A 26872-nucleotide genomic window follows, 5' to 3' on the forward strand; every position below is an offset into this window, starting at 1 on the left:
AGGAAAAATGCCAACGTTTCACCCGTGCCGGGGAGCGATCCCCGGCCCCTTAGTGTGTGACCTGAGTACGCTACTAAGCCACGAGCAAGGAAGTGGGAGATAAATCCCCAATGGAAATAAGTCACTCTGTCTGACTTTTTTGGGTTATCCTAGGTTCCCTACACATATGCTGCTATGTATGATAATTCTATGTAACTGTATTTGTGTTTACCTGAATAAACTTACTTACTTACTTACTTACTAATTCCCTGGATCAGAATCCCTTGACCCGCACCAAGGCACTTTCCCTGAGGGGCCTTTAGACAGGTGCGTTTGTAATGTTTTATATATGGGGAGCACTAAACCCACAGGGGTCATATAGTGCCTAGGAGACTTTCAGGTTCGATCCAAGGAAGGGAAGGGCAATTCTAATTCCTTGAATTAAGAACCCCTCAGTGGCATCAAAGAACATTCCCTGAAGGGTTTGTAACGTTAAATATGTCTCACTGTAATGTCTACGAAAGTTATAATCATAAAAATAATTTTTAAAGGAGTGAAGGAGTAAGCCAGAGGAAGGCTTTGCTCAGATGACCAAAAGCTCCAGTCAGGAAACACTTGTCCTGTTTCCTGACAAATCTTACTTAACCTGTAATGTCTAACTGAAGCCATTGTGTAAGTAACTTATTGTCGTTACTGTACCTTGTTCAGCTATCAAAACTTTGGTGTCCAGTCCCTGGACCCATTATGTACCTCTGTACTCTTTTGACTACCACCCACACCGTGGATATGGGGTGCATAATCCAGATGTTAAACTAAAAAACTGACGTTACTGAATCAGTCAATTTTCTGAAAAATTTTAACTTACTAAGCTAAGTAAAATTGAACTCAGTCCCTGGACCCATTATGCGCCTCTGTATTCTCTTAGCTATATATATAAATAATGGCCAATGGAGTTTTAGTGACCGAAAAAAAGAGGACATGTCCGAAGAAAAGCACAGGTACCTTCCTGTGTAATAATGTGGTGTAACAATGTTTGACTCGCTGCTGCGTCATCACAGTCAGGTGTTATTATTATTATTATTATAATCAACAGTCAGGTGTTCACTGTGTCTTATAAATCCAGTGAATAATTAAAATATATACGTCTAGTTGATATAATGAACACCGGTAGGTTCAAAAGATACGAAGTGTTGTCAATAGTATTGAAATGACACATACAAAACAAGCTGTGGGTAGAACTTTATTAAGTCAGGTAAGTTGTACCTGACTTAATAAAGATCACAGTGAAAGTTTAATCTCCACCTGAACTCAGTAAGTGTAAAAGGACCACGACTCTTCAAAATCCATTGTGCATACGGAATATTACTAACAAATCTCTGGCTGTCTTCAAGAAGGAACTCGAAAAGTTCCTAAACACAGTTCCTGATCAGCTGGGCTATGATGCATTTGTTGAACTGCAGGCGGAGGGCACTAACAGCTTGATCGACCAGGCCAGCAACCAGATCTGGTCTGGGACCGGGCCATGGGGGCGTTAACCCCCGGAAGCAACTGCAGGTTAAGCTCTTTTTTTCTTCAAGTTCGTGAGAGTTTAAGAGAAAAAAAAGGCAAGAAATATCACTTTTGAGGTAGCAACACAAAGGATAAGACAACACAATTTAGTTAAAAAATAGTTTATTTTATTAAATAAAATACAGTTGACGTGTGTATCAGCGTAAAAAAATCATTAAAAGAAGTATTCATTACGAAAATGTAATCCGTTCAAGTCTAGTAAAACAGCAGGAAATTGCTTTGTAGCAAACATTGTAAAGATTAAAAAGTTACGAGAAAAATGATAGATTTTATGACAAGCAAAGATCTTCTCAGAGAATTACACAGAAAATTTCCGTTACGTAGATGTAAGACATAAACGATTTGTTGAACTAAAATTCCTCTCGGTGTTTACACTCTGCCTGGTTCAGATGTTTCCAACTGAAAAATAATTATAAATAAATATAAGTGCCTTTATAAATTTAAACATCAATATACTTTATATTGTGTAGATGGTTTAATATTTTATATCTCAATATTATAAATTTATTTAAGTGAGAACAACATGTATTCAGGACATGTGTGGAAATTTATTCGGTCCTAAAGTTCCACATGGCAGATACGTTGTACAAAGGTCCCATCAGGTCGCGGATGGAACGGCTGGGTTGGGTGGCCCTTACACCCACCCAAAACACACACACACACACACACACACACACACACACACACACACACACACACACACACACACACACACACACACACACACACACACACACACACACACACACACACACACACACACACACACACACACACACACACACACACACACACACACACACACACCCGGGTTGGCGAAGGTGGTTGGAATGGTACATCTTAATTTATAGATTTACCCTTCAGGGAAGAAGTATGTAGTTTATACTGTTAGTACACTAATATTAGGATTATTGAGGCAACTGTAGATAATAATAATGTAGACCTAAGACCTTAACGTAGGTAGTAATAGGCCGATAATGTAGGCAAACACTAGGTTATGTTAACCTTGGAGAACTGGCAGCCCAAGTTTGAATGCTGGGCACTGGGTTTTGAGACCGCAGTGCCTTTCTAAGACCAGACACCATCGGAGCAACAAGTGCCGTGATCAGCAGGCGGCGCCCCCACGTGTCTTCACATACTAGACCTGGGGAAAACTGGTGGAGGCACCTCGAAGTACCGTTGATGACCTCCTCCGTCAGGAGGCCCATACAGTAAGACGAGACCTCCCTTTTCTCTTTCAGCTTCTGGCCAGTTTCTAGGGGGAAATTGCGAGTGAGTTGAGCTGTGGGCCTTTGTGCAGGCAGGCAGCCCGTGACCAGTACGTACCAGCGACTCTCATCAGCCTTAGAAGCTAGTGTCACTTTCTGCATAGTTATACTAAGGGATACACCCCCCCCCCTTAGACACGGATTTCTGAGGTGCAGGCAGGTCACTAATAACGACTGAATATTGCAGGAATTAAGGCTCCCGGTTGCACGTGGTTCTGAGGGGAAGTCCAGAGGGGCTAAAGCTTAGGAAGGTTGAAGACCGGAATATATTCTCCAACACCAAGTAAGTTAGCCCTTTATTCGTGCATGCAGGCGAGATTTTCTTGCAACATCAGTCATTTGTGGAAACCTGTCCTATAAGCCACTTGTGAGGCTGAGGTGCCGACCTCAGATTATTATTATTATTATAATCAAGGGGGAAGCGCTAAACCCGGAGGATTATACAGCGCCTGGGGGGGGATGTGGAAGGCATTCAGGCTTAATTCGGGGAACTGGAGCACAGATTCAATTCCCTAAATCAAGAGCCCCTCACCAACATCAAGGAACCTTCCTTGAGGGGCCGCCGACCTCAGAGCTCTCACATGGAGGCAGTCTAGACAAATTTTCACAACATGTATACCTAAGGATGCATATATATATATATATATATATATATATATATATATATATATATATATATATATATATATATATATATATATATAATTTACTTTGATCAGTATTTCTGGTAAAATATCCATTGAAGGCTTCCTCTACAATTTGTGCCTTTGTCTTCATAGCATAACAAGAAATAAATATATTTACTTACGGTGAGGGCGTAGGAACGAACAACCAGCAGGAAGTATATCTCAATGGCTGAGGCAACGAAGAGCACGAAGGCTGCCACGATGGATGCTGTGAGGAAGACTAAGACAATTCCCAGGGTGATGCTGAGACCCACCATCACAGCCGTCACCCACACCCAGGCCAGCACCAGTCCTCTACGCTCCTGACACAAACCAACATTAATAAACCACGAGTGCGGTTTGAATCCATGGCGAGTCGTAAAATTCATAGGCCAGTGCGTTAACCACTCGGCCAGCCAGCTGGCTATAATAAGATACACCCAAATAGGTATATTTGCCTACAACATAAGAAAGCTAGCATGGGCCCCATGCATGGGCCACCTGGCCGAGTGGTTAACGCAATGGCCTGTGACTTTAAGACTCAGATATACACATTAATGTAACAAATATTGCACTTTAATATCCAACAAAAAAAAAAAAACGTAAACACTAACATTACAATAACCACAGCATTAATTTTATGTGCAAGTGACAAGATAAAATTTCTTGATTTATACTACCTGAATTATTATTATTATTATTATTCACAGGAAAGCTTGTATTCCTTGCAATGTAAGCGAGAAAGATATATTGTTATTTACAAATGGAAGATGCTGGAGGGACTTGTTTTATATCTGCACACTAAAATCACTTCTAATAAGAGCCGGAGGCATAGCAGATAAAAAAAATATGTGCCAGTGAAAAGCAAGGGTGCAATGAGTATAATGAGACAGGTATACTCCATTCCTGGAGTATACCTGGAAATATAAGGGGAATCACATTCACAATAAGTTGTTGATCACCTGAAGTGTGGTATGATGGACTGCCGATCACATCACAAGTGATCGTTATATATACCGACTGAAAAAATAGACACAAATGTAGTATAATGGTACTCTTGCTGGGGTTGAGTACTCAAGAGGAAGGTGGTAGTTGGTGTGTACTCAGAGGAAGCACTCAGGGGTACTCACTGTGCGGATGCCATGGATGAGGACGATGGCAATGATGAATTTGACGATGTTGATAGTCAGGTCCAGCCATCCCTCGACCACACCTGACAATATCAATATTTGATTATCAGTCTCCTCTCTCCCTCACACACACACACACACAGTGAAGAAGGGGCCAGAAGCTGAGTATCGACCCCTGCAACCACAAAATAGGTGAGTACACGCACACACTACTGAGAAGAATTGACAAGGTAGACGGGGACAATGTTTCAGAGATGGAACACAGCAATAGGGGGTGACAACTGGAAGTTGAAAAACTCAGATGTCACAGAGATGTTAGGAATTATTTATTCAGTCACAGAGCTGTTAGCAGGGAGAGTGGACCTAGTAGTGACTTGCGAAGAGGCCGGGCCAAGAGCTGCGACACGACCCTTGCAATGTCAAGTAGGTGAGTACAACACACACACACACACTCATACAACAGGCCTAGTGTCGACTCGACATGTGCCTTGGACAAAATGGTAACTAACTAACATGTTCTACTCACCTGAAACTCCCAGGAATATGCTGTAGCCGCCACTGGCCGCTGCAAACACCTAGTTGAGGGTAAATACAAATTAATTCATCAGATACAATCTATTGTCGTCATATGTACATAAAGGTTTTAAATTTTATATATATATATATATATATATATATATATATATATATATATATATATATATATATATATATATATATATATATATATATATATATATATATATATATATATATATGTCGTGCCGAATAGGCAGAACTTGCGATTTTGGCTTAAATAGCAACGCTCATCTTCCCGTATAGACAAGTGAAAATTTGTGTATGCAATAATTTCGCCAAAATCATTCTTTTACTGGTTGGAGAGATGGTGGATGTGGCTGGTGGGAGAGATGGTGGGTGTGGCTGGTGGGAGAGATGGTGGGTGTGGCTGGTGGGAGAGATGGTGGATGTGGCTGGTGGGAGAGATGGTGGATGTGGCTGGTGGGAGAGATGGTGGGTGTGGCTGGTGGGAGAGATGGTGGTAGTGACTGGTGGTAGTGACTGTTTAGTATTAAATTATTGTAAACAAATCTAAAATATATTTAGTTGGGTTAGGCTAAAATAAATTGCTCTTGTTATAACAAGGTTAGGTAAGTTTTCTAAGTTTCTTTTGGTGCAAAATTAAAAAAAATTACACTAATATTAATGAAAAAAATATATCTTTAAACGTATAAGAGAAAATTTTGGAAAGGACTTAATTTTAGATGAGTTCTTGCTAATTGACCAGTTTTATATATATATATATATATATATATATATATATATATATATATATATATATATATATATATATATATATATATATATATATATATATATATATATATATATATATATATATATATATATATATATATATATATATATATATATCACTCCATAACCTCACGGTTAAACACAAGAACAGCTTCTTGGCCTGAATATAACAGTAAATTATATAGAACAACCTTAATCCTCTATATTAGCACAGGTAAATCAATATACATGATGTTAGTGAGCTTATTTAGGTACAGGTACACACGAGTACAATTATCATACCTAGTAACATCTGTGTAAATCACATAGGATAACCAAACAAAAAAAGTCAGACAAACTCAGTTATTTCCAAACTGGGGTCCTTATTACGCTAGAATCCCAGTTTTGCTTATCGTAAATAATTTACTATAACTTATGCAAAGACTTACGAAGTTAATTTCCTAGACCCCCTGTGTGTCTGTGTGATGTACTGACTACCACCTACAGGACTGACATGTGTTATGTATTATAAATGATGAATTAAATCACAAGGAGAACTAAGTTCACTGACCAGGCTCAGCACAGCTATGATGATGGAGGCTGTGCGAAGCGAGCACCCGCAGCAGCAGCTCTTCAATAAACACTTCTGGGATTCCATTCTGTCCATGAAAAATAAGCCAATTAATAAAATGAAATGATGCGCTTTGTAGAGAAAAATAAAGGTACGTAAATTTTCCTTTCAACCAGTATTATTATATTACGCTCAAAACTAAGCCCTAAATCCACATACAGCGCTGCTTTCAACCAGTAACGTTGCCAGGATTTCCTTCAAGGGAGGCTTAAGCCAGTATTTCATTCAGGGGAGGCTTAAGCCAGGACTTCATTTTGAAGGGGGGGGGGGCGGAAATGTATGTCTGCTCATCGAACTGTAGCCAACATAGTATACCTGGAGAAGGTTTCGGGGGTCAACGCCCCCGCGGCCCGGTCTGTGACCAGGCCTTCTGGTGGATCAGGGTCTGATCAACCAATGCAACGGGCCTATTGTATTCTTCTTCTAATTTTTCTTGTAAGTCAGGACTTACCTTTGATAATGTAAGTTGACGAGGGGTACTTGAGATATCGAGTACTACTGTGAAGTCTGGCACTACACTGACCGAAGAGGCACCGATGCCACCTTTTATACGCAGGGTCAGGTAGGGTCATGACGTCATAACACCGGAACTGCCTCATACGCTACAACCCAGGGAATATATATATATATATATATATATATATATATATATATATATATATATATATATATATATATATATATATCTGTTTAAAATTGAAGTTTGATTAACGTAGTGGCTAAAAGAAGTGTATGTGTAGCCTACTTCCCTCAGATATATTGATAAATATGTTGTTTTAATATATAGCACACAAATGGGATTTTTGGTGTCCAGGTCCAAATTTGCCCTTGCTTAACATCCTTCCCAGCGTTAACAATGGTATACCTGCGTGTTTCCAGTTTAACTCTTCCTTTGACGAAATTATCTGAGGATTTCCTTTTTACTATCTGTAAGAGTATTTATTTTTATTTCTGGGTTATTTTAGTTTCACACATAGTACCAATATTTATTGACCGTTCTGGCTCCTGTTTGATCTAGACTATTCTGGTTCCTAGTCCTTGTATTATAGATCATTATTTTTATCCTAGTTTTTGTACTATAGATCAGGTTTAATTTACACCAACTCATGTACCTGTCCAACTTATAATTAAATCTACCCAAAGTCCTTGTATCAGTAACGCTACTCGGGAGTTTGTTCCACTCATCTACAATTCTATTACCAAATTAGTACTTCCAAACATCCTTTCTAAATTTATATTTCTCCATCTTAAATCCACTGCTGCGAGTCCTGTCTAGGTTACAGACTTTCAGCACACTACTTATATCGCCCTTTATTTATTCCTGTTTTCCACTTGTGCACTTCAGTATCTCTCCCATAATTCAACACCGTTGAGCAGAGTGCAAGTTCAGTACTTTCAGCATATTTTCGTAGGGAAGGTTTTTAATACATGGAATCAATTTCATTAAATTTCTGTGTATTTTCCAGCGCATTATGTACATCGTGTAATACGGAGAGCAGAATTGAGCAACATAATCTAAATGAGGTCTAATCAAAGATATATAAAGTTGAAGTATAACCTGAGGCCTCATGTTATTTATACTTCTTAATATGAAGCCAAGAATTCTGTTAGTTTTATCGCGACCACCACTCAAGCCAGTGAGGAGCTCTTGATTAAACGAGTGGTACCTGATCTCCATGGATTGAACCTGACTGCCTCTCATACTCTAGGTGTTTTATGACTCCTACGGGTTTAGCGTTTTCCTCCTGCTCCTGAGTCGGTAGAAGAGGGTCTATGTGTTAAAAATATTGCGAACAATTATGAACGGTTGTGGCTTTAAATTTCTGCAAACAAGAACTCAGATCTGTTTCGCATTCACGTAGACTAAGCTCTACATTGTTTAGCTTATAAGTGCCATAGTTATTGTCTTTTCCTAGGATTAGAACCTTACACTTGTCTGTGTTCAACTGCATTAACCACTTCTCCGAGCACAACATTAACCTATCCAAATCATCTTGTAGCCTTCTAGAGTCCACATCAGATATTATTTACCAGCCCATTTTACCGTCATCGGTAAACTTCCTTACATCTCTGTTCTGTTTATTCCCTCTTCAATGTCGTTTATACAGAATGTGAACAATAAGGGTCCCAGCACTGACCCCTGTGGCACACCCATTCCGATTTCTCTCTATTGATGCAAACACTCAAATACCTTATAAGTGGTAAAGGTTATTAAATTCAAAAGGCAGGATCTCCTCTGTAAAACCGTGCTGAGATTCATTGATCAAATCATATTTTTCAAGGTGGCTTCGAATTGCATCAGCAATTTATGATTCCATCAACTTTCTCACAGTGAGGTTAGGCTGATTGGCCTGTACCTTGAAGCTAAGGACCTATCTCCCATTTTGTAAATGGGTGGTAACATTTGCCATTTTCAATTTATCCAGTACAATACTTGTTTGTAGTGATATGTTGAAGACTAGCTAATGATTTTCTAAGTTTCTCCTTAAATTCCTTTAGAACCATTGAATACAGCTCCCGTGGAAACTTATTGGGAGACCAAATAACTCCCAAAACGTTCCACGAAACGTTTCACAGTACATGAGCTTTACGAGCCCTTAACACACACACTTAGCGACTGTACATAATATTTGATAACAAAAAAAGGCAGAATACCGTGACTGGAACGATACACAAATAACCCGCACGGCGACGTTTCGGTCCGACTTGGACTATTTACAGTCACACTAATATTTGAAGGAAGGTGTAGGTAGGTATACACAGTAGTAACTAACTGTAGATATTATTAATGTAGTCCTAGGAACTAAAAATAGGTAGGATTAGGCCTTTAATATAGGCGAATATTAGCTAAAGAACTAGCAACCCAAAATTCAAATGAAGGTTGGGGTTTGAGAGACGCCAGCTCTCCAGTTGAAATTCAAACTTCAAGACGGGAAGATGTGCTGGGTCAAACTGCTCGGATTCCTACTAGAACACTTGGCCTGGAGACAACATCTTAAAAGGGGGCAGTTCGCATAGAAATTTCCATAGCTCCTCTGGGCCCAATGACTTATATGGCGTCAATCTATCTAGTTGTCTGAGAATCATGTCACTAGTGACTTTGATATTGCATAACTTATTTTCTTCCTGCCCAGTATAATTACTGGTCTCGGGGATTTCGTTTGTATCCTCTTGTGTAAAAACAGAGAGGAAATAAGTGTTGAAAAAAGGTACACATTTCTTTGTCACTTACAGTTAACTTACCTGAGTTACAGTTCAGTGAGCTTATCTTTTCCCTAATCTTATTCCTTTATACCTGAAAGAAACCCTTAGGATTGGACTTTGATTCCCCTGCAGCTTTAATTTCATATTCTACTTTGGCTTTCTTTATTCCTTTTCCCCTCTTAAATTGAATATATTGTTCAGTGAGGGGATCCCTCACCTCTTTGATTTGCTTCTAAATGCCTCTTTTCACCCACTATATTTTTTACTGCTTATAAATTTAGGATCATTCTCAGTTTATCTAAATTCTCTATTAGGAATATTTGTAGCTTGACCAGCTTGCACAATGCTTAGGAAAATGCCACATTGGCAGCCATCACCATATTCTATCTGGTCACCTTCATGATATAGTCCAGATATACTTCCTAGTCTGGTTACTTCGTCTCACTTCTCAAGTAATCTCTTAGCCCCATATAATCTGCAGTGCGAAAACTGGGTACCTTAACTTTGTTATCGTTATTAAGGTAATTCCACAAGATACTAAAACTAAGTGATTTGTGATTACTTTCTCCAAGCTCTTTACTAACCTCAAGAATATCTATCGAAGAATCCGTGCCTGCCAGAATCAAGTCCAGCAGGTTATTTTCTCAGGTTGGTTCCGACATAAACTGATCAGTTTCGTATTCAAGAAGTTTACCTTTGTAAGTGTCTAGGTTCGGGAGTCTGTAGATCTAAACTAAGCTTATCGTTTCGTGTGCTTCGAGAAGCTGCAGCCAAACAGATTCCATGTCTGTCCCTTCCACCTTTATAACGTTTCTGGAGCAAGAGTTTAAGCGCGCGCGGAAATTTGCCCTACAGCCCCCTTAAGTAGGTTCCAGGGTGTTAGTCGACTGTTGTGTGTCACATTCTAAGGAGCAGTAGTATACTTTAGACACGGCTGAGCTTTGAAAAGTGCTGAGGTAGGATAACAGCTCTTAAACTGTAGAACTGATCTGTGTAAAATCAAATTCGTTCACACTGATAGTCAACATGAAAGTGGGCGGAGTTGCATGTATATTAGGGAAACTTTAATGCTTGGTGAATAGGAGCAGCAGGTGTAAAGAATCATTTTCAGCATTTTCACCCGTGCCGGGAATCAAACCCTGAACCCCCAGTATGTGAACTAAGTGTGCGATCAACCAGCACAAGCAGTCTTAGTTCATCTATTTTATTTCTTGCACTCCGGTTATTCGTATAATAGATACTAGGAAGTTTTACCTTGCTTATCTCCACTGTCTCGTTTTGTTTGTTGACCAGTTTTCCTGTTTAAATCAAACTATTTTATGAGCTATTCTGTTTTGTGAACGTTTACCTAACATAGCCAGGCAGTTGTTCTCTCCACTCCTAGTACTACAACCCCTTTGTTTCCTACATACACCCTTAACTTCATTTTCTATCAGTTTAAAGTCTTCACAGTGACTCCTATTGAATTGGCCAATGTTGTCACCCCTGTACCAGAGAACTGCACCCCATCCATTGCATAAATATCATGTTTGACACAGAAGTTATCTCAGTTATCAGTGAGTGGAAACCCAAGTTTCTTACAGTACTTATCTAGCCAGCAATTTACCCCAATTGCCCTACCACGTCCATTCACTGCCCACTTCCTTTCTAGGCAAAATGCTACCATATAATAGGGATCCCTCCCTTTGACATAATTATATCAATAGCAACCTTGTAATTGATGAACATCACTGAGGCAGATAATGGGGTTGTTCTGAGGCAGATAATGGTGTTAGCTAACCTGTTATTGTTATTACTACTACAATCAGAACTAAGCGCTAAACCCACACGGGTTTAACCAGTTAACTCATCACCCACACCTGCTCCAGGGAAACATCCTCTGTCTTGCCTTCTTCTTCTTCTTATTCTTCTTCTTCTTCTTCTTCTTCTTCTTCTTATTATTATTATTATTATTATTATTATTATTATTATTACAGAAAGCTCGATCGATATATCGAATCTGAGAATCTCCATTAACTTTTTTCTTAGATGTTTAGGCATTACCTGGAGTATACTTGGAGAGGATTCCTGGGATCAACGCCCCCGCGGCCCGGTCTGTGACCAGGTCTCATGGAGGTTCAGGGCCTGATCAACCAAGCTGTTACTGTTGGCCGCACGCAAACCAACGTACGAACCATAGCCTGGCTGGTCAGGTACTGACTTCAGGTGCTTGTCCAGTGCCTGCTTGAAGACAGCCAGGGGTCTATTGGTAATCCCCCTTATGTATGCTGGGAGGCAGTTGAACAGTCTTGGGCCACTGACACTGTGTTGTCTCTTATCGAGCTAGTGGCACCCCTGCTTTTCACTGGGGATGATGTTGCGTCGTCTGCCGAGTCTTTTACTTTCATAGGGCATTAGTTCTGTCTCCTTATCCACAGCTGCATACTCTTAATGGAGAAAAGTTTTAGTTTTAGTTTAACATCTTTATTATGCACCCCAAACCCAACCTGTGGGCGGTAGTTAAAGGATTACAGAAGTACATAATGGGTCCAGGGACTGGGCCGCAAAATTTTGATAGCTGAATAAGTTATAGTAGTAATTAAATTTTTATATGTTTATATCTCGTCACAATCGTAATGAGTTATTTATGCTAACATTAATTAGGTCACACACACGCGCGAGGTATGATAAAGCTCGTGGAGCAGGGAGAGGACCTAGTAGCGATCAATGAAGAGGCGGGGCCAGGAGCTATGTATCGACCCCTGCAACCATAAATAGGTGAGTACATACACACACAACTGCCTGGGAAACCCAAGAATATCGTTCTGATACCTTAGTAAGGAATCGCTCAAGACTACACCGTGTACGTCAGGCCCATGTTTGAGAATGCAGCACCAGTTTTGAACTCACACCTGGTCAAGCACGTCAAGAAATTAGAGAAATTGCAAAGGTTTGCAACAAGACTAGTCACGGAGCTAAAGGGAATGTCCTACGAAGAGACGTTAATGGAAATAGGCCTGACGACACTGGAGGACGGGAGGGTTAGGAGCTCTCCAAACTTTCCCCAGGACTGGATGGATCGAAAAAAACTGGAACTGACCTCTGCATGAACCAACTACATGATCTATGACAAGTAAGGCAACAACGGCACTTCTCCGCTCCATGGAATATTACCTCCATTTCCCTCCCCCCAAATACTTCTTAAATCAAAACCATAGCTACGCCTTAAAACCAAACATGATGCTTTAAGCTGTATTGATAACTTAGTCACAGCACACTCTTTCACAAATTATTTACGTTGATGGTTCTGTTCACCAATCTATTGGTGAAGCTGGAAGTGCTGCTGTTGTCATACAGAGTGATGGCTCTCATAAAGAAATTGGAGCACGCATCAATAACTGGGCCTCTACTCTTCAAACAGAACTGTTTGCCATACTCCTTACGACACTTTAATTGTAACCGATTCTTTGTCGTCCATAAATGCTTTCAACTCATTAAGTATAAATTGTGGCATGCTTGTGTCAGACGCCAGACACAATTAGTTTGTTTAATATGTTTGTTATGCACCCTATACCCATCCTGTGGGCGGTAGTCAAAAGATTAGAGAGGTACATAATGGGTCCAGGAACTGGGCCCCAAAGTTTTGATAGCTGAGCAAGTTACAAAGGTAACGAACTCACAAGTTACAAAGGTAATGAATCCTGTAAGTAAATGTACTTACTTACGTTTATACATTGCTACAATCATGAGCAAATTATAGAGTAATGAGCAATTCACACGTCCACACCCGGTCACAACTATTAGTTATTGGTGCAAATATTAATTGTTGGGTCACACACACACTATGGAAAATTTTTATAGGGGTTACCTGTATGTACCTCAACATTACATGCATACAAGTAATCTCATTGGGAGACAACAACCATATTGTTTACCGTAGCCACCCCGCGTAGACATGTGAGAAAACTTAGCCACCCCTGGTCACTGCAGGTGGTTCCTTCGACCTCACAAGCTTTCCCATATCTATCCGAGACCAGTATGAATTGGATAGCACCCACAAGTACGGCGCTACTAATTAATTGTGGACTGTATAGATTATATTAGTTTAACTGAATGAAGGGAAGGGGGGGGGGGTAGGTTACACATGGATATATCCATCAAGGAAAAACAGTTATATATAATACCACCACTTACCAGATATTCTCTGGTGGTCACTTGATGTAGCTGGATCACCCACAACCTATCCAATTATAACATACCTAACTGGCCAGTATCAGTCTGCTATAACTAGAAGGGTTACTTAACTGTGGGTGATTGATGCTCCTTGTTTCCTCCATTCACCATCTCATTTCAATGTCCTGCTACACCGACACGGTTCTTATTCCAGCAGGACGAGGCATCCGTTGGTTTGTCCCGGTTTAGAAGTCGTGACTCCATAAAAACTTCACTATCCTTGGGACAGGAACCACGAGGTCTACACGTGTTCACTCGGAGCAAGGCGACTTATTTCACTTCACACATTCTCTAAACTTAGAGTTATTATCATTGATTACATTACAATTCACAAGACGATTTAATATCTCATAATTATTATGCACATTAGAGGTCACTCCATTAAGATCTGAGACTGACGAGTGATGATTAAATCACGAGTATTTTCCCCTGGACACTCCATGGCGTCGCACCAGTCACCACCGGTCCTACCATTATTCACTAATTTTACCATTTTATTATGGTGGTCCCGTAAATCACGTTCCCTCACTCTTCACCAGGAACAGTTACGACACTTCCTATTATGAAGTGAGGCCTATATTAATCCTTAGGCTGCCATGAACGCCAATTTCCTGGTCCCATGCTTTCCCAGCCTCTTAACTCCATTCAAAACACTCCCCCTACTCATGCCCTGTCTCGACCTCCCCCTGCCCATCAGCGCAGGCGCAGAGTCAGCACAGGCGCAGAGCTTCCTTGTTGGTTCTATTTCATTTTCAAATACATTTTTTTACCCATATCAACACATTAAACACCTATTGGGCACTATAGCTTCGGAAAATTAAAACATTTTCCACACACACACACACACACACACACACTCGGGGCCAGGAGCTGAGTCTCGACCCCTGCAACCACAATTAGGTGAGTACAGAAACTGCTAAGGGACATCGATACCTCAAAGGCAATGGGACCGGACAATATCTCCCCGTGGGTCCTTAGAGAAGGAGCAGACATGCTGTGCGTGCCACTTACCACAATCTTCAACAGGTCTCTGGAAACTGGGCAACTACCTGAGGTATGGAAGACGGCAAATGTAGTTCCCATTTTTAAAAAAGGACACAGAAAAGAGGCACTAAACTATAGACCTGTGTCATTGACGTGTATAGTATGCAAAGTTATGGAGAAGATTATCAGGAGGAGAGTGGTGGAACACCTGGAACGGAACAAAAGTATAAACGCCAACCAGCATGGATTCATGGAAGGCAAATTCTGTGTCACAAACCTTCTGGAGTTTTATGATAAAGTAACAGAAGTAAAACACGAGAGAGAGGGGTGGGTTAATTGCATCTTCTTGGACTGCAAGAAGGCCTTTGACACAGTTCCTCACAAGGGATTAGTGCAGAAGCTAGAGGATCAGGCATGCATAACAGGAAGGGCACTGCAATGGATCAGAGAATACCTGACAGGGAGGCAACAACGAGTCATGGTACGTAATGATATATCACAGTGGGCACCTGTGACGAGCGGGGTCCCACAGGGGTCAGTCCTAGGACCAGTGCTATTTTTGGTATATGTGAACGACATGATGGAAGGGTTAGACTCAGAAGTGTCCCTGTTCGCAGATGATGTGAAGTTTATGAGGAGAATTAAATCAGATGAGGACCGGGCAGGACTTCAAAGAGACCTGGACAGACTGGACACCTGGTCCAGTAACTGGCTTCTCGAATTTAATCCCGACAAATGCTAAGTCATGAAGATAGGGGAAGGGCACAGAAGACCGCAGACAGAGTATAGGTTAGGTGGCCAAAGACTGCAAACCTCACTCAAGGAGAAAAATCTTGGGGTAAGTATAACACCGAGCATGTCTCCGGAAGCACACATCAACCAGATAACTGCTGCAGTATATGGGCGCCTGGCAAACCTGAGAACAGCGTTCCGATACCTTAGTAAGGAATCGTTCAAGACACTGTACACCGTGTACGTCAGGCCCATACTGGAGTATGCAGCACCTGTTTGGAACCTGCACTTGATAAAGCATGTCAAGAAACTAGAGAAAGTGCAAAGGTTTGCGACAAGGTTAGTTCCAGAGCTAAGGGGAATGTCCTATGAAGAAAGGTTAAGGGAAATCGGCCTGACGACACTGGAGGACAGGAGGGTCAGAGGAGACATGATAACGACATATAAAATACTGCACGGAATAGACAAGGTGGACAAAGACAGGATGTTCCAGGGAGGGGACACAGAAACAAGAGGTCACAATTGGAAGTTGAAGACACAGATGAATCAGAGAGATATTAGGAAGTATTTCTTCAGTCATAGAGTTATCAGGCAGTGGAATAGCCTAGAAAGTAACGTAGTGGAGGCAGGAACCATACATAGTTTTAAGACGCAGGAACCATACATAGTTTTAAGACGCAGGAACCATACATAGTTTTAAGACGAGGTTTGATAAAGCTCATGGAGCGGGGAGAGAGAGGACCCAGTAGCAACCGGTGAAGAGGCGGGGCCAGGAGCTAAGACTCGATCCCTGCAACCACAAATAGGTGAGTTCATACACACACACAAATAGGTGAGTACACACACACGAGGCATGGAAGATGACAAATGTAGTCCCAATTTTTAAAAAAGGAGGAGACAGACACGAGGCATTAAACTACAGACCTGTGTCACTAACGTGTATAGTATGCAAAGTCATGGAGATCATCAGGAGGAGAGTGGTGGAGCACCTGGAAAGAAACAAGTGTATAATCGACAACCAGCACGGTTTCAGGGAAGGAAAATCCTGTGTCACAAACCTACTGGAGTTTTATGACAAGGTGACAGAAATAAGACAAGAAGGAGAGAGGGGTGGATAGACTACATTTTCTTGGACTGCAAGAAGGCCTTCGACACAGTTCCACACAAGAGGGTACTGCAAAAGCTAGAGGATTAGCCACACATAACAGGAAGGACAATGCAATGGATCAGAGAATACCTGACAGGGAGGCAACAACGAGTCATGGTACGTGACGAGGTGTCAGAGTGGGCACCTGTCACAAGTGGGGTTCCACAGGGGTCAGTCCTAGGACCTGTGCTGTTTTTGGTATATGTGAATGACATAACGGAAGGGATCGACTCAGAAGTGTCCTTGATTGCAGATGATGTGAAGTCAATGAGGAGAATCAAATCGGTCGAGGATCAGGCAGGACTACAAAGAGACCTGGACAGGCTACAAGCCTGGTCCAGCAACTGGCTCCTTGAATTTAACCCTGCCAAATGCAAAGTCATGAAGATCGGGGTAGGGCAAAGAAGACCGCAGACATAGTATAGTCTAGGTGGCCAAAGACTGCAAACCTCACTCAAGGAAAAAGATCTTGGGGTGAGTATAATACCGAGCATATCTCCTGAGGCGCACATCAATTAGATAACTGATGCAGCGTACGGGCCTCGGGCAAACCTAAGGATTGCATTCCGACACCTCAGTAAGGAATCGTTCAAGGCTCTCTACACCACTTACGTCAGGCCCATACTGGAGTATGCAGCACCAGTTTGGAATCCACGCCTAGTCAAGCAAGTCAAGAAATTAGAGAAAGTGCAAAGGTTTGCAACAAGACTAGTCCCATAGCTAAGGGGATTGTCCTACGAAGAAAGGTTAAGGGAAATTGGCCTGACAACACTAGAGGACAGGAGGGTCAGGGGAGACATGATAATGACACAAAATACTGCGCAGAATTGACAAGGTGGACAAAGACAGGATATTCCAGAGATGGGACGCAGAAACAAGAGGTCACAATTGGAAATTGAAGACTCAGATGAGTCAAAGGGATGTCAGGAAGCACTTCTTCAGTAACAGAGTTGTCAGGCAGTGGAATAGTCTAGAAATTGACGAAGTGGTGGCGGGAACCATACATAGTTTTAAGACGAGGTTTGATAAAGCTCATGGAGCAGGGAGAGAGAGGACCCAGTAGCAATCAGTGAAGAGGTAGGACTAGGAGCTATGAATCGACTCCTGCAACCACAAATAGGTGAGTACACACACGAGTACAAGCACTCACACATATATGAGTACACAAATACACATGCAAACACACACACACGACAACCAGCATGGATTCATGGAAGGCAAATCCTGTGTCACAAACCTTCTGGAGTTTTATGACAAAGTTACAGAAGTAAGACACGAGAGAGAGAGGTGGCTTCATTGCGTTTTCTTGGACTGCAGGAAGGCCTTCGACACAGTTCCTCACAAGAGATTAGTGCAGAAACTAGAGGATCAGGCGCATATAACAGGAAGGGCACTGCAATGGATCAGAGAATACCTGACAGGGAGGCAACAACGAGTCATGGTACGTGATGAGGTATCACAGTGGGTACCTATGACGAGCGGGGTCCCACAGGGGTCGGTCCTAGGACCAGTGCTATTTTTGGTATATGTGAATGACATGATGTTCGCAGATGATGTGAAGTTAATGAGGAGAATTACATCAGACAAGGATCAGGCAGGACTTCAAAGAGACCTGGACAGGCTGGACATGTGGTCCAGCAACTGGCTTCTCGAATTCAACCCTGCCAAGTGCAAAGTCATGAAGATCGGAGAAGGGCAAAGAAGACCGCAGGCAGAGTATAAGCTAGGTGGTGAAAGACTGCAAACCTCGCTCAAGGAGAAAGATCTTGGGGTGACCATAACACCGAGCACGTCTCGGGAGGCACTCATCAACCAGATAACTGCTGCAGCATATGGGCGCCTGGCAAACCTGAGAATAGCATTCCGACACCTTAGTAAAGAATCGTTCAAGACACTGTACACTGTGTACGTCAGGCCCATACTGGAGTATGCAGCACCGGTTTGGAACCCACACCTAGTCAAGCACGTCAAGAAATTAGAGAATGTACAAAGGTTTGCAACAAGGCTAGTTCCGGAGCTCAGGGGAATGTCCTACTAAGAAAGGTTGAGGGAAATCGGACTGACGACACTGGAGGACAGGAGGGACAGGGGAGACATGATAACGACATACAAAATACTGTGTGGAAAAGATAAGGTGGATAGAGACAGGATGTTCCAGAGAGGGGACACAGAAACAAGAGGTCACAATTGTAAGCTGAAGACTCAGACGAGTCACAGGGATGTTAGGAAGTATTTCTTCAGCAATAGAGTAGTCATGAAGTGGAATAGCCTAGCAAGTGATGTAGTGGAGGCAGGAACCATACATAGCTTTAGGATGAGGTGTGACATGGCTCAGAAAGCAGAGAGAGAGGACCTAGCAGCGATCAGTAAAGCGGCGGGGCCAGGAGCTGAGTATCGACCCCTGCAACCACAATTAGGTGAGTACACACACACATACACACAAGTGGTAATGCTTTATTTACAGGGAGCAAAGTCAGGGTATTTTTCCAGAAGACACAGGTATGGTAAGATTGTGGACAGTGGAGTCAGAGTGCACATGCTGTGGATTCCATCTCACATTGGTCTTCAGATGCATGATAGAACTGATAAATTGGCTAAGTTGTATGCTTTCAAAGAGGGAGTAGATTACAATCTTGGCTTGTCAGGTAGTAGTTTGAGAACAATAATACGAAAAGAACTTCAACTGAATTTTATGGACTTAAGGCTCAGGGAGATTGACACCAGTGAGTCCATCTATCATCATTCTATCATGCAGGAGGAGCCACATGTCTATGGTGCATCCAACAAAATAAGCAGACTCTTGGATGTCACTACCGCCCGGCTCCGGCTGGGTTACAAGTATCTTTGGCAGGTTAAATCACCACCACCAGATGTAGACCAAACGAAATGTAAACTTTGCCAGATGGACTATTGTCACACCCTGCGTCATTATGTACTGGAGTGCGATAAAATTAATGAATTTAGGGACAACTCAGAAATGTTCATGAAATGTCACCCCCCCGCCTCTTCATCCCGTTGAAGGGAGGGAAACATATTCATAAAAATACATTATCTTGGTCATACACTCGGTGTATAAATGTTACTGTTACCTGAGTGTCTGATTTCCCAGACGCGGTATAGCCCCTACTGATTTAGAGCCTTCCCATAAATATAATAAATAATTGTTAAGGAAATATATATATACAGCGTCTCACTCGAGGTAACCACTACAGTTCCATTCCACTATAGACATTAGTTGCAGGACAAACATATTGAGACAACGTTTTGTTCTTTTAACATGAGTTTATGACACTGTCAACACAGCGAAACTCTCCTGTTTGTCGTTATTTCGTGTGCAATACACCTTTTATTCATTACAGACCAGGTGACTCAAGGGATAAGGTCAATTTCCTCACTCACAAGTCAACTCAGTAATGATAGGATGTGTTAACAGCAGCGACCACCGTAATGCAGCGAGTGATGCAACATCCTGACCCAGAGACCCATATATAGTAGACCTTGTAGCTGTGTTCTATACCTGCGGTCACCTCTCCTTCCTCTGACAACACTGCTGATGACACTCTTGACACCATTCTCATATATATATATATATATATATATATATATATATATATATATATATATATATATATATATATATATATATATATATATATATATATATATATATATATATATATATATATATATATATATATATATATATATATATATATATATATATATATATATATATATATATATATGTATATATATATATATATATATATATATATATATATATATATATATATATATATATATATATATATATATATATATATATATATATATATATATATATATATATATATTTATATATATATATATATATATATATATATTTATATATATATATATATATATATATATATATAATATATATATATATATATATATATATATATATATGTCGTGCCGAATAGGCAGAACTTGCCATCTTGGCTTAAATAGCAATGCTCATCTTGCCATACAGGACAAGTGAAAATTTGTGTATGCAATAATTTCGCCAAAATCATTCTGAACCTAACGAAAAAAATATATTTCACTGTGTTTGTTTAGTATTAAATTACTGTATACAAATCTAAAAGATATTTAGTTGGGTTAGGCTAAAATAAATTGTTCTTGTTATAATAAGGTTAGGTAGGTTTTCTAACATTCCTTTGGTGCAAAATTAAAAATTTTTACATTAAAATTAATGAAAAAATATATCTTTAAACGTATAAGAGAAAATTTTAGAAAGGACTTAATTTAAAATGAGTTCTTGCTAACTGACCAGTTTTACATATTCGGCACGACATACATATATATATATATATATATATATATATATATATATATATATATATATATATATATATATATAATATATATATATATATATATATATAATATGCAAACAGCAGACAGGCGATCTTAACTATGCAGGACAAGCCACGGGGGAGGGGGGGAATCTTTAGGTCAAGTACTTTCACACTTCTCAGTCCATCATCAGGAGCTATGAAATGTTGCAAGTGAGCAACTAAAGGAGGGAGTGAGTTTCCAGAGTAGCGTAGTGCAGGTGTGTCACCAGTCACAGCTTCTCTCACCACCATCCCCCTACTCCCCATATGGGGTAGGAAGGTTTCTGAGATGTCAAGTATGAAACTATTTGATATAATAGCCAGCCCCAAGCATTTTCTAGTCGCTTATAACAGGTCATGTGGTTTTAGAAAATACTTTTCTCGTTGAATACTATGTACATGGATTGCTATTATTGTGTGTAACCTTTTTACTTAACAAAAAGGAATGAAATGGGCTCTTTGTCCATTTGAATGTCCTCTTCTGGAGTACTCAAATGTTCTCAGAGGTACTCAGAAGTATCTCTTCCTAAATATTGTCTACTATCCTTCTCAGTTAATATGCCTTACTTTGGAATCTTTTATACCTTTCCAATAATATTTTATAATCTAAATTTCTACTAATACCCTTTAACCCCTACCTATGTTATCTTGTAATCTTGTATGCCTGTCACTTTATGGTACAGTAACAGCTAAACGCATTACATAACCATTCACAACTGACGTGGTATAAAGTTTTGGTGCGTAAACACTGGTTGGGCGTCACCAATCCATCAAACCACCTGGCATAATGAGCAATCCTGTGATTTTGTATAGCATTGTTGTTTAAGATTGTGTACAATAGACTCTACTAAATAGCTATCAAGCTTGTATAACCCATAATTTGAGTTATATACAGTATTCCTTTCTTCTTTCAAGGGAGAAGATCCCATTGTTTCTTTCCATGACAATATAAACCTTGCTTTCAAAAACACAGGGACTATGAAACAAAGGCTGATTAAAAACACCCTCCAACAAAGTTGGTGGGGTTTACAAGGTCCCATGTACTCAGTGTCCCCTCTGCAAAGATAGTGATTATGTATGAGTGATGGTGAAAATGTTGAATGATGAAAGCTTTTTTTTTTTCATTTAGGGTTTTCTTTCTTTTTGGGTCACCCTGCCTTGGTGGAAAACGGCCAATGTGTTAAGAAAAAAATATGCAAACAATCGCAGTGCAAGACAAGCCACAGGGGGTGGAAATCTTTAGCACAAGTACTTTCACACTTCTCAGTATGTCATCAGGAGTCATGCAATGTTGCAAGAATAGCAACAGGAGAAATGAGGGAAGGTTTTCTCAGAGAATGGTAACATGGGTGACACCCACTCCAGCCTCTCTCAGGCTCCTTATTTCTTTCAAAAATTTTATCTTACACTTACCTGGTATACTCAACAAACTTATTCCTTTATAATTTTTACACTGTCCAAGGAGAAGTGGAGAAGAATCCTTCTTCCGTAAGCCTTGTGTGTCATACGAGGTGACTAAAATGCCGGGAGCAAGGGGCTAGTAACCCCTTCTGTATAATTACTAAATGCAAAGAAAGATATAATTTACTTTTTCTTTCGGGTCACCCTGCCTTGAGGGGTGATGGCCACTGCATTTAAAAGAAAAATTAATCTCTCTCTGTCTTTATCCATGGCTTCACACACTTCCCCCACTCTTACATCCGACTTTTCCTCACTCCTAAAGGATGTTATACCTCCCTAGTCAATGAAATCACTGCCTTCCTTTCATCAACATTTAACATCTCAAAATATTCCTACTATCTTCCCAATACCTCCACCTCCCCATCTAATAACTCTCTTCTTCCACTTTTAATTGTCAAAGCCATTCGTTCTCTAGGCTTTCTCAGCTTGTTAATCTCACTCCGAAACTTTTTCCTGTTCTCAACAAAATGTACACTCTTATTTGCTTCCCTTTTACATTCTTTCACCACTATCTTAATCTCTCCATATACTCCACCCTCCTTATATCACTTCTGTTTTGTGAAAATCTCTCATATGCTAACTTTTTCTCCCTCCTCTTTACCTCATCATTCTACTGAGCATTCCTCTTCCCTCCTGCACCCACCCTCCTGTATCTACAAACTGCTGCACATTCAACCCTGCATTCTTCATCTAGCCTATACCTCTTCAACCTTGTTACCCATGCTCTCTCACTAGCCCATTTTTCTACAAATAGTTGCTTACATCTTACTCTACCTCTTCCTTTGGTTTATAAATGTTCACCTCTCTCTTACTCAGTGATATCATTCTCCTTATACCCCATCTGCCTCTTACTCTCACCATATCTACAGCTAATTAATGATCCAATATATCTACTGCCCTTCCATAACCATGCACATTCAGGTGTCTACCCATTAGCCTTTTATCCATCAATACATAGTCCATCAAACTGTTGTCATTATGCCCTATATCATTTATCATATACTTATTTATCCCATTTTTCTTAAAATATATATAACCCATTACCAAACCTTTTTCTATACAGAGTTCAGAGGTCTCCATTATCATTTACCCTGGCACTCCAACCATACCAACTACACCCTCTACAATCATTTCTTCCACTTCAGCATTTAGGTTCCCCTAATACAATTACTCTCTCACTTGGTATTTTAATCCACATAATCCTTGAATTTATACATTTATATACGCTCTATTCCTGCCATAACTGATCATTCAACATTATTGCTACTCCTTCCTTAGCTCTCAGATACACCCAAGCTTTGATTCTGTAAGACAAGATGACATGCATGGGCAAGGTTACTCATCATACTACTGGTTCTGTAAAGATTTGATTAATACTCTGTGCACAAACTTGTTTACACTATTTTTATTTCTATGGTAACTAAGAACCTCATAACCATGTAGTATATTAGGACAAATGTCAATCATGGTGAGTCTCTGCTCACTGTGCACTAATTTTTTTCACTTAATGAAGTCCACAGAGTATCTCAGACTTTTTTTTTACATTTTCCTCTATTTCAGTTTCAAATATACAATATAGTAATGGGATAAGTAAATATTTCCTTAAAACATAATTTTATTAAATATTTATGACTATAACACAATCTCCTTTGATTAAATGATAGTATTTCCTATAATTAGGCTAAGAATATTTTCTTAAAAGTTAATTCTATTAAAAAATTATGACTAGATGAAAGCAATCCTTTTAGATAACATTACACAATTTCCTGCAAGGCTAAGAATGGAGGAATGTGAAGTTAACTATTGTACTCTAACACATGTTATAGCAAAGAAGAACCAAGAGCAATTTTACTAAACCAGTACTAAATGCTTCAACATTTACAATAAAGAATAAACTATCTTTCTAACATGTTCAATGTAATGGTTATGAATATTTCATTGTTCCTGCTAGTAAATCATAACTGAATGGTCAGCCATAATTAACCTTTTCAGGGTCCGTGCCGTAGATCTACGGCTTTACGTTGAGAGTCCAAATCGTAGATCTAAGCCATGAGCTCAGCTCACTCTGATAAGCTGTGAGAAGTAAATTTGGGCCTAGATATGAGAGAATACATTTATGTGGTATGTGTGCACCACATAAAACAAATCCTGCAGAACACAGTGCAAAATGAGAGAAAAAAACTAAGACCATATTTTTCGATTAAAACAGCAACTTTGCAGTGTTTTTTGTATGTTTTTTATAGTTGTATTTGCGATTTCTTGGTCTCATTTGATAGAATAGAGGATATAGTACAGAAACAGAGATGATTTTGATTGGTTTTAGTATTGGAAATGGCTTGAAATTGAGCTCAAAGTAGTGAAAATGTTAAATTTTTGTCGATGTTCAAGAACACAACAATTTCTCCTGAAACAACATCTTGAGCAACACAAGGAAAGATGTGTAGAGTGTACCAAAAAGAAGATTGTCACAATTTGTGAAAGCAAGTGTAAGGCTGCTGAACAAGGTGGTGGTGGTGTTCTTAATTACAGTAATGACAAATATAATACTTGTGTTGATAACTATAGTGAGCATCATAATGAAGGCTATGGTGTCAATGATGTTAGTAATAGTGATGACCGTAATAAAAGTGGTGGTGAAGAGTGTGATGAGAGCAGTGGTGTCTATAATGTTAGTCGTAGTGATGAGCGTAATATAAGTGGTGGTGAAGAGTGTGATGAGAGTGGTGGTGTCTATAATGTTAGTAATAGTGATGAGCGTAATATAAGTGGTGGTGAAGAGTGTGATGAGGGCAGTTGTGTCTATAATGTTAGTAATAGTGATGAGCATAATATAAGTGGTGGTGAAGAGTGTGATGAGAGCGGTGGTGTCTATAATGTTAGTAATAGTGATGAGCGTAATATAAGTGGTGGTGCAGAGTGTGATGAGGTTAACCACATAGACATTAATGTTGAATACAATACTGTTGATAAATGTAATGAACACAATGTTGGTAGTGGTGTTGGTGATGACAGTTACAGTGTTGCATGTAATGTTAGTGGAGGAGGGAATGTGAGTGGTGGTGTCACCTATCATACATTCACACATAAACAGCGTCGTGCTCTGGGTATACATAGACTCCCACGAGGCCTTACAACTGGAAGTGCACTTATAAAACTCATGGACAAGGGTAGCACTGTTGACATTGATAAGGTCTGCTATTTATATGAAAAATTTTTTCATTATGCTGAGAAACTCAACAAGATCCCAGGACTACTATAATGGATCAAAACTCGTATAAACTTTCTATATTAAGCTGGAATATTGCATCACTTAGAAAAAGACTTCCTGACCTTCATCATAAAGTAACCACCGAACCCATTGATGTTGTGTGTCTACAAGAGTGCAGAGTCCCTGAAAAATCCCAACCCCCTAAATTACCATCATTTGTTGCATATAACCTCAAATCTACTAACTCTTGTGTTCTATATATTAAAAAATCACTTCCCCATCAACTTCTTGCACATAAGAAAACAGAGGGGCTACAATATCACGGTGTTAGGATTTATATTGGGAACTCTGCTCTCAACATATTTAACTTATATGCTCCTGCTGATAAGTTTAATTACTTGGAGCTCCCAACTTGTGCTCATTCTGAGCCTACTCTTATTATTGGCGATTACAATGCGAGACACAAAAGCATTGGAAACTCACAGTTTGGTAATCGTAATGGCAATCAACTGCTGTCACTCTTAAACAGTCATGATAATGTCCAAATTGTAGGTGACCTTGAACCCACACATATCTATGGAGGCGTCCTTGATCTGTGCCTGGGCTTCAACATTACTTCTGCCAGCTGTGAGTCTTCCATTGTAACAGATATAGCGTCTGATCATTTCCCTAGGCTAAGCTCACTAGATATTGGTAATACTATCCTTCCTGGTGGGATATTCAAACGGAAACGTTTTAATGTTCCCACTGATCAGCATGATGACTTTGTTGCACATGTGACTGACTGGTATAATTCCTATGAGTGTTCCTCTGTAGACCTTTAACAATGACCTTGTGAGCAGTATTCAGAACTACTTAGAGCCGCCACTGAAACCTCTTGGTACTCTAAACCCAACAAACTTCCATAATAATCATACCTCCTTCAAAAACCATACTTATTACAATGATTCTAAACTTCGTACACTGAAACATACTGCTCGCAGACTAGGCCTAGCCTATAGAAAACA

General features: G+C 39.9%; 1 protein-coding gene across 2 annotated transcripts; it reads right to left on the reverse strand.

The window, feature by feature from the left end:
- Positions 1-1683: 1683 nt before the first annotated feature.
- LOC128691011 (uncharacterized) lies at positions 1684-13497 on the reverse strand. 2 transcript variants are annotated; one of them, XM_070089084.1, is made up of 6 exons: positions 11783-13497; positions 6476-6563; positions 5138-5186; positions 4612-4694; positions 3625-3804; positions 1684-1947 (listed from the first exon to the last, which is right to left on the reverse strand). In XM_070089084.1, exons 1-6 carry the CDS (start codon positions 11848-11850, stop codon positions 1918-1920), a joined length of 498 nt encoding a protein of 165 aa, XP_069945185.1. In that variant the 5' UTR covers positions 11851-13497; the 3' UTR covers positions 1684-1917. The 2 variants fall into 2 exon arrangements, with proteins under 2 accessions (XP_069945185.1, XP_053635787.1); XM_053779812.2 differs by lacking the exon at positions 11783-13497 and adding an exon at positions 6987-7135.
- Positions 13498-26872: the final 13375 nt, after the last annotated feature.

Source organism: Cherax quadricarinatus, chromosome 27 (genome assembly GCF_038502225.1).
Source record: "Cherax quadricarinatus isolate ZL_2023a chromosome 27, ASM3850222v1, whole genome shotgun sequence".
NCBI lineage: Eukaryota > Metazoa > Arthropoda > Malacostraca > Decapoda > Parastacidae > Cherax > Cherax quadricarinatus.